Source organism: Nerophis lumbriciformis, linkage group LG01 (assembly GCF_033978685.3).
Source record: "Nerophis lumbriciformis linkage group LG01, RoL_Nlum_v2.1, whole genome shotgun sequence".
Lineage (NCBI taxonomy): Eukaryota > Metazoa > Chordata > Actinopteri > Syngnathiformes > Syngnathidae > Nerophis > Nerophis lumbriciformis.
This window is the reverse complement of record NC_084548.2, coordinates 45,094,485-45,106,777: the sequence shown is the minus strand read 5'-3', so window position 1 is coordinate 45,106,777 and position 12,293 is coordinate 45,094,485. Positions and strand designations below refer to the sequence as shown.

Below are 12,293 nucleotides of genomic sequence, written 5' to 3'. Positions count from 1 at the left end.
TTCAACTTGTTTAAGTCGGGGTCCACGTTAATCAATTCATGGTTTATCTTCACCAACTATGAAATGATTTAACAAATATACATGTTGTCCAGGGTGTAGCCTGCCTTCCGCCCAAATGTAGCTGAGATAGGCTCCAGCACCCCCCGCTACCCCAAAAGGGACAAGCGGTAGAAAATGGATGGATGGATGGATGTTGCTTCTGTCAGCAGCAGGTCCTGAGTAGTCGTGAGTTCAATCCCGGCCTCGGGATCTTTCTGTGTGGAGTTTGCATGTTCTCCCCGTGACTGCGTGGGTTCCCTCCGGGTACTCCGGCTTCCTCCCACCTCCAAAGACATGCACCTGGGGATAAGTTGATTGGCAACACTAAATTGGCCCTAGTGTGTGAATGTGAGTGTGAATGCTGTCTGTCTATCTGTGTTGGCCCTGCGATGAGGTGGCGACTTGTCCAGGGTGTACACCGCCTTCCGCCCGAGTGTAGCTGAGATAGGCTCCAGCGCCCCCCGGGACCCCGAAGGGAATAAGCGGTAGAAAATGGATGGATGGATGGATCCGTCTTTGCTTTAATGACTTCACTTCACTCCAGGAAGTTTGCTGTGACATATGTTTAAAAAAAAAGTAAGTGGTAAAAAAGCACTTAATGAGATGGATAAGAGCTCAGCACAAACCCTCGTTTACTGTGAGACTAATTCTTCTGCCATGGAAACAGTAAACACAAAATATGTATTTACACTAACACCCCAAGGAACATTTCATTGACATTTCACATAGTCAAGTCATCAAGAGTTTGTAAATCTGTTTGGGGGTGTACTGACTTAGGAAGAACAGTACAGTGTTAACAAATAGTAGTACTGGTAAAGTAATAGTACTACTTCCAACCGCAGGAGGACGCTATACTATTAAGCCTGTCCTTATAGTGTGTTCTTCAACATTCGTTGACGCGGAAGTGTCGGTTTCTTCGGAAAGAGGGCAGTTTGGGAAATACAAATCCGTTTGTTGTTGAGATGGAATCTCTTTTCTTAAGGTTTGACTCGTATAACTTCGAAGCGGACCAAAGGTTCTTAAACGGCCTAAAGACATTACAAGGCGGCTCCATTGAAAAAAGTAAACTGTTGGAGGCGAAACTCTTCTTTTTTAACAGGTAGGAATCTTCGGATTTCTGTTGGCAAGTTCAGTAATATTCAAAGGTGTTATATTGCCACCGCACTTGATTATTTAATGCATATTACGATAGCTAATTATCAATTCCCAACAATTAAGTAAATGGCGGTGGGCGGATCGATCTATTTATCAATGTAATCGTACCAGGGTAGTGTCATAAGACCGATATTTTACTGGTTCAATTGGTATTTTTTTTTTTAGAGATGTCCGATAATATCGGCCGATAAATGCTTTAAAATGTAATATCGGAAATTAGCGGTATCGTTTTTTTAATTTATCGGTATCATTTTTTTAAATTTATTAAATCAACATAAAAAACACAAGATGCACTTACAATTAGTGCACCAACCCAAAAAACCTCCCTCCCCCGTTTACACTAATTCACACAAAAGGGTTGTTTCTTCCTGGTTCCTACATTATATATCAATACAGTCTGCAAGGGATACAGTCCGTAAGCACACATGATTGTGCGTGCTGCTGGTCCACTAATAGTACTAACCTTTAGCAGTTAGTTTTACTCATTTTCATTAATTACTAGTTTCTATGTAACTATTTTTATATTGTTTTACTTTCTTTTTTATTCAAGAACATTTTTTAAATTTATTTATCTTTTTTTATTTTTAAAAAAGGACCTTATCTTCACCATACTTGTAGTTGAACAGTCTCTTAAACTGAATCATATTGGTGCTTTGTTTGATTTCTTTGGTTAATCCATTCCATAATTTAATTCCACATACAGATATGCTGAAGATTTTAAATGTTGTGCGAGCATACAAATGTTTTAAATTACAAACCCTGTTTCCATATGAGTTGGGAAATTATGTTAGATGTAAATATAAACGGAATACAATGATTTGCAAATCATTTTCAACCCATATTCAATTGAATATGCTACAAAGACAACATATTTGATGTTCAAACTGATAAACATTTTTTTTTTCAAATAATCATTAACTTTAGAATTTGATGCCAGCAACACATGACAAAGAAGTTGGGAAAGGTGGCAATAAATACTGATAAAGTTGAGGAATGCTCATCAAACACTTATTTGGAACATCCCACAGGTGAACAAGCAAATTGGGAACAGGTGGGTGCCATGAGTGGGTATAAAAGTAGATTCCATTAAATGCTCAGTCATTCAACAAGGATGGGGTGAGGGTCACCACTTTGTCAACAAATGCATGAGCATATTGTTGAACAGTTTAAGAAAAATCTTTCTCAACCAGCTATTGCAAGGAATTTAGGGATTTCACCATCTACGGTCAATAATATCATCAAAGGGTTCAGAGAATCTGGAGAAATCACTGCACGTAAGCAGCTAAGCCCGTGACCTTCGATCCCTCAGGCTGTACTGCATTAACAAGCGACATCAGTGTGTAAAGGATATCACCACATGGGCTCAGGAACACTTCAGAAACCCACTGTCAGTAACTACAGTTGGTCGCTACATCTGTAAGTGCAAGTTAAAACTCTCCTATGCAAGGCGAAAACCGTTTATCAACAACACCCAGAAACGCCGTCGGCTTCGCTGGGCCTGAGCTCATCTAAGATGGACTGATACAAAGTGGAAAAGTGTTCTGTGGTCTGACAAGTCCACATTTCAAATTGTTTTTGGAAACTGTGGACGTCGTGTCCTCCGGACCAAAGAGGAAAAGAACCATCCGGATTGTTATAGGCGCAAAGTTGAAAAGCCAGCATCTGTGATGGTATGGGGGGTGTATTAGTGCCCAAGACATGGGTAACTTACACATCTGTGAAGGCGCCATTAATGCTGAAAGGTACATACAGGTTTTGGAGCAACATATGTTGCCATCCAAGCAACGTTACCATGGACGCCCCTGCTTATTTCAGCAAGACAATGCCAAGCCACGTGTTACATCAGCGTGGCTTCATAGTAAAAGAGTGCGGGTACTAGACTGGCCTGCCTGTAGTCCAGACCTGTCTTCCATTGAAAATGTGTGGCGCATTATGAAGCCTAAAATACCACAACGGAGACCCCCGGACTGTTGAACAACTTAAGCTGTACATCAAGCAAGAATGGGAAAGAATTCCACCTGAGAAGCTTAAAAAATGTGTCTCCTCAGTTCCCAAACGTTTACTGAGTGTTGTTAAAAGGAAAGGCCATGTAACACAGTGGTAAACATGCTCTTTCCCAACTACTTTGGCACGTGTTGCAGCCATGAAATTCTAAGTTAATTATTATTTGCAATAAAAAAATAAAGTTTATGAGTTTGAACATCAAATATCTTGTCTTTGTAGTGCATTCAATTGAATATGGGTTGAAAAGGATTTGCATAATCATTGTATTCCGTTTATATTTACATCTAACACAATTTCCCAACTCATATGGAAACGGGGTTTGTACGAGCATACATATATTTTAAATTAGATTTCCTCTAAGGTTATATTTCTCCTGTTTTGTTGAGAATAATTGTTGTACATTCTTGGGTAGCAGGTTATAGTTTACTTTATTATACATCATTTTAGCTGTTTGCAAATGCACCAAATCTTTGAATTTCAATATTTGTGATTTAATAAATAAAGGGTTTGTATGTTCTCTATATCCAACATTATGTATTTTTGTAATTGATCTTTTTTGTAACACCATTAGTGAATGAAGCGCACATTTGTAGTTGTTTCCCCATATTTCTACACATTGTAATATTTGATATTGTTAAATGAGGGTGATATACAAAATATTGTTTCAATTGCTAAGATATGTTACTTAATACAAACATTTTTGTTTGCCTAAAGTCTTTGTCCTGTTTTTGAGTGTGATTACAACAAATTAAAGGAAAAAGGACTTAAAGACTAAGTTCAAAGTATCACAGTGATACCAAAACTTGTAACTAGGGATGTCCAATAATGGCTTTTTGCCGATATCCAAAATTGTCCAACTCTATAATTACCGATATCAACAGATACCGATATCAACCGATATATACAGTCGTGGAATTAACACATTATTATGCCTAATTTGGACAACCAGGTATGGTGAAGATAAGGTACTTAAAAATAAAATAAAAATAAGATAAATAAATTAAAAACATTTTCTTGAATAAAAAATAAAGTAAAACAATATAAAAACAGTTAAATAGAAACTAGTAATTAATGAAAATTAGTAAAATTAACTGTTAAAGGTTAGTACTATTAGTGGACCAGCAGCACGCACAATCATGTGTGCTTACGGACTGTATCCCTTGCAGACTGTATTGATATATATTGATATATAATGTAGGAACCAGAATATTAATAACAGAAAGAAACAACCCTTTTGTGTGAATGAGTGTGAATGGGGGAGGAAGGTTTTTTGAGTTGGTGAACTAATTGTAAGTGTATCTTGTGTTTTTTTTTGTTGATTTAATTAAAAAAACAAACAATAAAAACAACCCGATACCGATAATAAAAAAACTGATACGGATAATTTCCGATATTACATTTTAACACATAATATATAATATAATAATAATATCGGCCTGCCTATATTATCGGACATCTCTACTTGTAACATCGCCCTCAAAATATATTTGGAATGTGCAAAAGCCGGATCCCATTTTTGGTCTACGATAGTTTCCTCTTACATTTAGCATTTTATAAAAATAATCCTTCACTTTACACCACCAACAAAGAAAGCTTATGTATATACACAGTGTTAATGTAGGGCACTCAGTCTGTCTTTGCGATCTGCTGAGGTGGAAAACTAAAGCCAGCTGAAGAGGAAAAAAATATTCGAAAAACCTTATAATCACGATACAGTGCATTTCTACAACACAGCAAAATTCAACCACGTTAATAATCATTGTATTGATCTCGCTATGTTGCCAGTATAACTTTCTCCTGTCATTGATTCCTACTCTGTTCTCACAGGTTTGTGGAGCCCATAAGCTCAGTCAGCTACAAGCAGTGGTCCTCCATCTCTGGTTCTGTTCATGTGACTCAGAAAGGCTGCAGCGATCGGCCTTCACCTTGTGGCGATGCTGAAAAACAGACTTGTGAACAGCTTGAGTCACAGTTAAAGCAGCCTTCCTTTGCTGAGGTGATGCAACTGATTCAAGAAGGAAAAGCAGTTCCCGGAGTGACAAAGCTAGACATACAGGCAAGCAACCAGACTGAAACTCCATCACAAATGGAAAGAATACTTAAACCCTGGGAGGTGGTGTCGGTGTCCAAGTGATTTCACTCACTGTGGCGTTTTGTTCATGCATTTTTTTTTTACAAGATGAAACTGTGAACAATGGGACGGTCTGATTTTTACATGTGAATTTAAAAGGGTTTGGGATGCTTCAATAAAACAATATATTTCCAAATACTTTTTGACAGAAGACAGTTCAAAGCAAAAAAAACAAAATAAATTGCAACAATTTGTTTCTTTCTTTAGGTAGCAAAAATATTATGATCGGATTATCATTTGTGTTGTACTCCATGTAGCATTTAATCATGGTTCTCATAAGATCAAAGCTAGAAATTCCAGGACACACTCTTTGATCTTATTCATAATGCATCATGTTTCAGATCAAGCAACACAATTTTAGTTAATAATAGGATGAAGAAAGAGAAAATCTTTAAAAAATAATTACATGGAACACATTTCTTCAATAAACTAATACTGGTTTAATTCATTGTCATTTGTAGTGGTCATTGAGGAAAAACACAAGGCATCTATTAGTATTACACAGAGTCTAAGAATGCATGGTCATCTTAAAAATACACAATTGTTTAAAAGCTATCATCCTCTTAACAATAAAAAAGAAGTGTACAGCTATTTAGCACCATTAAAACAGCACCGGAGGGAATAAACAGGCCACATGGTGACCTAGTAGTTAGCATGTAGGCCACATAGTCAGGAGATCTGAGTTCAACTTTGTGGGCAACTTTGTGTGGAGTTTGAATGTTCTCCCTGTATATGTGTGAATTTTCTCCAGGTACTCCAACTTCCTCCCACATTCCAAAAATATGCATGCTAGGTTAATTAGACACTCTAAAATTGTCCATAGACGTGAATATGGATGAATGGTTGTTTGTCTAAATGTGCCTTGCGATTGGCAGGCGATCAGTCCTAAGATGTACATGCTGGAAGTCACCTGGGATAGGCTAGACACAGGAAGTCATTCAGTATTAATCAAGGCAGCAATGTTTTGTAAACTTCCTTTCACATTAAAACCCAGTAAGATATATACATACATTTGAACTCTAATTAATTTTAAAATTATTGACTCTAAAGATGTTTTAAAAATCACAAAGATCAAGATTCAGAGAATCATAATACATGCAGAGGATTTGTCCTAAATCCAGCACAAGCAGACTGCATTTTCAAGTCAACCATGGCAGGTAACGACTGTTCTTTTATGTGGGAAAAATAATTAATATTTAAAAGAAATTTAACCCATAAAAAAGGGTAATCACATTTTAAAAAGTACAAAATACATTTGAGGTAGAGTTTTAGGGCCTGTGTCAAGAAGCAAATGACATCTTGGGTTGTGTGTTTGAGCAAAATTAAATTAGCGTTGCAGTTGTTATTTATTTTTTATAATCACGTAATCTATCGCTTAGTTTGTTCGATTGAGTAATTGGATAAAACAAATATATAGCCTCAATATGTATTTTAGGAAATATAGTTGAAATAAACGGCACATTTTCTGCTTGTTTCCCAAAAATCTAATAAAAAATCATTTATGATCTTTAATGTTATTTTTTATATTCTGTTCCTGTTACAAGAAACTTACTATAACATTCTGGACTGTTTATGTATTTAAAAAAGGGATCAACCTACACAATCTGTAGGTAATCTCATACTTATTTTCTTTACTGATGTAGAAATCCTATTTGTTAGTTTGCTTGTATGGAGTGGCATATTTATGAAATCGTTTGTTGGATCTGTACATAGCTTGAGAACAGGTTGGCCCGATGAAGCTGTGCTGTGAAGAAACAGCGAGATCAGGTTCCATATAGTATCAGTATAAAAATAATGATTACAGCTGCCATTGACCTAGAGGTTGCACTCCTAATTCACTGAGGTAATAAATGAAGTGCACAGTGGTGTAAACATTTAGGAGGCAGCTACTATCGTCCCTCACTGTCGATTGAGAAAGCACGGAGCCAAAAGACACCGGCTTGCTTGTTGATACAGGCCACTATACACTATAGATTACCGCGTTATTAAAAAAAAAAGAAACTTCCTTCTCAGTGTTTTCAAAAGCAGTAAAAAATGTGTTTGTTCTTATGCAAAAAAAAAAAAACCTATCAAAAAGTTCAGGGAGAATGTGCCTGCAGGTTTACAGACTTCATTGCTACTGTTCACATTCAAAATAATCCTTAAGTGGTGCGAGGAAGTGTCGGACGACGGGGACGCTCCATGATTTACCAAGGAGCTTCCGGCGGTGAGAGCGGCCCATGTTGTTCACATCCGTGTAATGTTTGGGGAAGCCAAAGACCCTAAGAGACAGCAGTGGAGCAAAGTGTTACACACGTTGATTTGACTGTTCAATCAAAAACATTGCATTTGCTTAGGAGGCAAATTTGCAAGCCTGAAAAGGCCTGCCTTGTTTACACGATTTCCATCTCCCAATAAGATGTTAGAGGATAACTTGTTTCCTAGGATGGTTTCTTTGTTACAAATCTATTTTGTTAGCTATCATCTTAAACAACGGTCATCAGTGTGAAAACTACTTATCATTGTATAGACCGTAATTGACCTCATATGAATATATCCGCTATCACTGTTTTTAAAAAGTATGTTGAGCCCATAGATGATTATTGCCTACTGTTCAATTTCGGTACACCACAAGTAGTCCTCCTCGCCATTCATGACGACAGGAAGCCCGACATTCCTCTGCTTGTGGGAGTGTGAACTTGTTGTGATGGTTCTGATTTTTTCCAACTGCACGAAGAGACAAAAATGAAATAGCAAATGAACCCTTCCATCAGTTTCCCTTTCCTCTCCACGGTGTTACAAATGGGACAAGCTGTTCTTTACCTTTGCCGTGCGTCCAGTCTCCAAACAATCCTGAAGAGAAGGTTTGTGATCCAGAGAAAGAGCAAGGGGTCTGAAGAGAAAAAGGAAATGGAATATGCAATAGAGAGTTAATGTTTCTGCCCACTATCCAATATAGGTAGTAGTTTAGGCTTTTCTAGCTTGTAACTAGGGCGAGACGATTATGCCAAAATTATAATCCCAAATTTTTTGATTGATACTAATATCACAAATAATATCATGATTATAGCTGGGTTGCATATGATGTCACCTCTGTTTTTCCTTCTTCGCGGCTTAATTCATGCGACGGTCAAGCAGCTTGAATATAGCATTAAAACAAGTGCGAGTGAGTGTAGAGTTTGAGCAGGAAACGGTGTATTGCTGTTCTGTTCTTGGGTGTTCCAGTTGTTCAAATAGAGAGATAGGAAAGCTTAGTTGTAGTTGTGCTGGAAAGCCGTTCTTTATTTGACACAAAGGACCACATTGTAACATATTTGGTGATATTTGTTAATATTAAGAAAATATCCTTAATAGTATTAACAAACTGGATGAATAAATCTCTCGTAGGCTCAACAACATGTACTGAATCTTGATATCGCTAGTAAACATTGCTGAACAACAGGAATATTTATAGCTAAAAATTGACACAAAATATGAACTTCACACCATAAAAACAACTGCAGACATGAATTGTAGATAATACTAATATTTGTAGCAGGAAATCAACTGCAAACAAACTTTTTATTTTTCTCCGCATCACGATCACAGCAGCAAGGCACTCATGTCAATTACCAATCACCAATCAAAATACGGTACTTACCGATGCACGAATAGGTCCAACTCTGTCTTTCATGGATTAAAGCATCATTTGTGGAACCCTCAGATGTGAAGACATGATGTGTGTCTAATCTTTTCTTCTCTAAACACCGTAAGTGTTAAATGAAGGGAGGTTGTAGCGAGCAGTAATGTTTTGGTGATGATAGTTCAAATCATTAAAACATATATTTTTCTTAAGATTGTATAAATCTACTCCATCCCATTTTAAATATTTTTTTTCAATATATTTTTTCATTTTCAAATAGTTGCCAAATACGGCCAAATCTGCACTTAGGCAGGTAAATAAACAGTAGCATAATGGAACTCTAGACCATCGCCTGAAACCCGGAAGTGCCTCTCGGTCACGTGATTGCAACCTAGCTACCGGTATTCATTACCGGTAGTTTGAAAACATGAGTTTTCTTTGCACCACTAAAACTCAACTTTAAAAAAAATATATAAAAGAACAACAGATATAAATTAGTAATGAATAAACAACATGTAAAAATAATAATATTAACAGCAATAAATAAAAAATAATAGCAATATAAAAAAATCAATAACATTCAGTTTTTCTATTTTAATTCTGTTTTTTTACCTTTCACACTTATTTATAGAGTGTGTGCTTTCAGTGTCAAATGTAATTTAAAGGGGCTGCAAAGATTGGAATAGGTTGCTGGGCAACACTGGCCCTAGGGTATAAATGTGAGTGGGAATGTTATCTGTCTATCTGTGTTGGCCCTGCGATGAGGTGGCGACTTGTCCAGGGTGTACCCCGTCTTCAGCTCGCATGCAGCATTATTGGCTTTATTTTAACAAAAAATCTAAGGGTACATTAAACATATGTTTCTTATTGCAATTAAAAGAACAATTTTGTCCTTTAATAAAATAGTGAATATACAAGACAACTTTTCTTTTAGTAGTAAGCAAACAAACAAAGACTCATAATTAGTCTGCTAACATATGCAGTAACATATTGCCAATTCTCATTCTATTATTTTGGCAACATTATGAGGGACAAGCTGTAAAAAATTATTATTAATCCACTTGTTCATTTACTGTTAATATCTGCTTACTTTCCGTTTCAAGATGTTCTATCTACACTTCTGTTAAAATGTAATAATCACTCATTCTTCTGTTGTTTGGGTACTTAATTTACATTAGTTTTGGATACCACAAATGTAGGTATCGATCCGATACCAAGTAGTTACAGGATCATACATTGGTCATAATTTAAGTTCTCATGTGTCCAGGGACGTAATTCCTGAGTTTATGAATATAATACAGGGCTCGAATTTTTCCGCGGCAACCACGGCAAGTGGCGCGACTGCCCTCGTCTTTCGCCGTAATGCCCCAAAAATTGACCAACATTTGCGGCAAGAACATGCCGCGACCGCCCTTGACTTTTTACTGGACGAGGGATGTAACAGTAAACGGTATAATGATAATTTGCGATGGTTAGTAATACCGTTTAATTTTTTAATTACAGCAAAACCGTCATTTATTAATGCATTTTTGACAACACGAAGTCTAGCGCATGCGCACTAGCGGTGTTTGGCTTGATAGTCATGGCGGACACCAACTTTGCTGCGGAGATTTCCCCTCGGAGTAAACGGAGCCAAGCGGTTTAACGTAATTTTCCCTCTCTTCTCGCCGTGCGTTTAAGAGCCCACTGCTGTGTTTAGATAGAGACAGGTGTGGACAATACTGGAGACAGACGCACTTGTCCCCACACTAAAAGCATACAGCGAAGGAGAAAACTATTTGATGTTTTGCAGCAGGCAATGTGTCGTGAACGTTGTCACAACTTGTTTATAAAGTCTTTACTGGGATGCTCACTCGTCCTTTATTTAACTGCAAACTGTATCAGTTCATCAAATAACATCAATACTGGCTAAAAGGTTTTGGCATCTCATCGAATTGAACGCAGGCTGTGAAGATTGTTTATTAGATGTAAGAGGGATCACACCGGGTTTTTTTTGTTGGCCAAACTGTTGTACTGAAACCCTAGGGAGGCGTTGGAGAAGAACAAAGCTTGTTTATTAGACTTCATCTTCATTAGCCAAACTGCTTTGTGTTTTATTTTTTATATCAAAAAGTAAACACCAGTTTTTTTTTTACATTGTTTTTTTTCATGTCACTAAGGTGTTACTTCAAAAATAATTCATGTGACACATCATTTTGTTAAACTTTTATTGTGTATAATTAATTCCTATACAACATATTTCTGCTCAAACTCTTAATGGCTCTGTCCCGATAGAGCATCTACATGTACATAGAAATGTACATAACTCTCTCTATCAAAATGCAAAAATAGAGATAAAGGCATCATGTAATGACAAAAAGCTGACAAGTTGATGTTATTAAAGAATAAAAAAACCTAGTAATTGTCTATAAATATATGGATAATGTTTATCTATAGTCTTTTATTAGACATTACAAATGACATGAAGGTATTCCGTTCACACCCCAACACTGCTTTACTTAACAATCAGTAATCATGATTTCAATATTGATAACGATAATAAATGAACACTATTTGTATCTATTTTTTATATATATGTATATCTATCTATATATATATGTATATATATATATTTTTTTTTTTTTTTAATATATATATCTGGTAAGTGAACACAGCTAGTAGTGGTAGCTTAGTTTCCAACCTTTTCTGACTAATTATAATAGATCGATTGATTAAAGGATTTATTAGAAGTTTGCATAGGATCAGGTAGAGTTTCCTGACAGTACAAATTGACTGGTACAAGGTCAACTAACAGGAGTTACCCCAAGAAAGCATTACAAACATGTCGCGTTTATTTTTTTTTAAGTTTTCTCCGTGTCATAGTAATGTTTATGTTTTTTAGCGTTGCTGATATGGCAGGCAAAATCAGCCTGACCTAAATTCACCGAACACCTGACGTTCTTCCAGACCCTGATGCAGTGTATCTCTCGGGAAAATCTCAGAACAACTCGGCTGTTCTCGTTGTCAGTTAATCTTTGACACACCAAAATGGCTGCGCCCATGTTGTTTATACGGATTAATGTTAATTATACGATGTCTTAAACCAGGGGTGGCCAACTAGTTAGAGACTAAGAGCCACTTTTTTTTTTACTGTGTTACTGCAAAGAGCCACATCCTTCCCCTTGGACACACACACACACACACACACACACACACACACACACACACACACACACACACACACACACACACACACACACACACACACACACACACACACAGACCTCTGCTCGGCCAGATGTATTGTAAATGTCACACACCAACATGACTCCTACAGTACTAAGACCACAGGCCAGTTATTTTCAACAATTAACATTGTGTACA

At 36.7% G+C, this 12,293-nt stretch overlaps 1 protein-coding gene and 1 long non-coding RNA gene across 2 annotated transcripts in view; one reads left to right on the top strand and one right to left on the bottom strand.

The window, feature by feature from the left end:
• The first annotated feature begins 942 nt into the window (after positions 1 to 942).
• Positions 943 to 5,467, top strand: LOC140678993 (uncharacterized). Its single transcript, XR_012050584.1, has 2 exons — positions 943 to 1,138; positions 5,026 to 5,467. It is a non-coding gene; the product is annotated as an uncharacterized lncRNA (long non-coding RNA).
• Positions 5,468 to 5,755: 288 nt separating this feature from the next.
• Positions 5,756 to 12,293, bottom strand: part of dnmt3ba (DNA (cytosine-5-)-methyltransferase 3 beta, duplicate a) — a 32,861-nt gene continuing 26,323 nt past the window's right edge. Inside the window, exons 27-29 of the mRNA XM_061969529.1 lie at positions 8,132 to 8,201; positions 7,920 to 8,035; positions 5,756 to 7,590 (exon numbers count right to left, since the gene is read on the bottom strand). Coding sequence (XP_061825513.1) covers positions 7,446 to 7,590; positions 7,920 to 8,035; positions 8,132 to 8,201 — 331 coding nt within the window. The 3' untranslated portion in view covers positions 5,756 to 7,445. The remainder of the gene's footprint in view (positions 7,591 to 7,919; positions 8,036 to 8,131; positions 8,202 to 12,293) is intronic.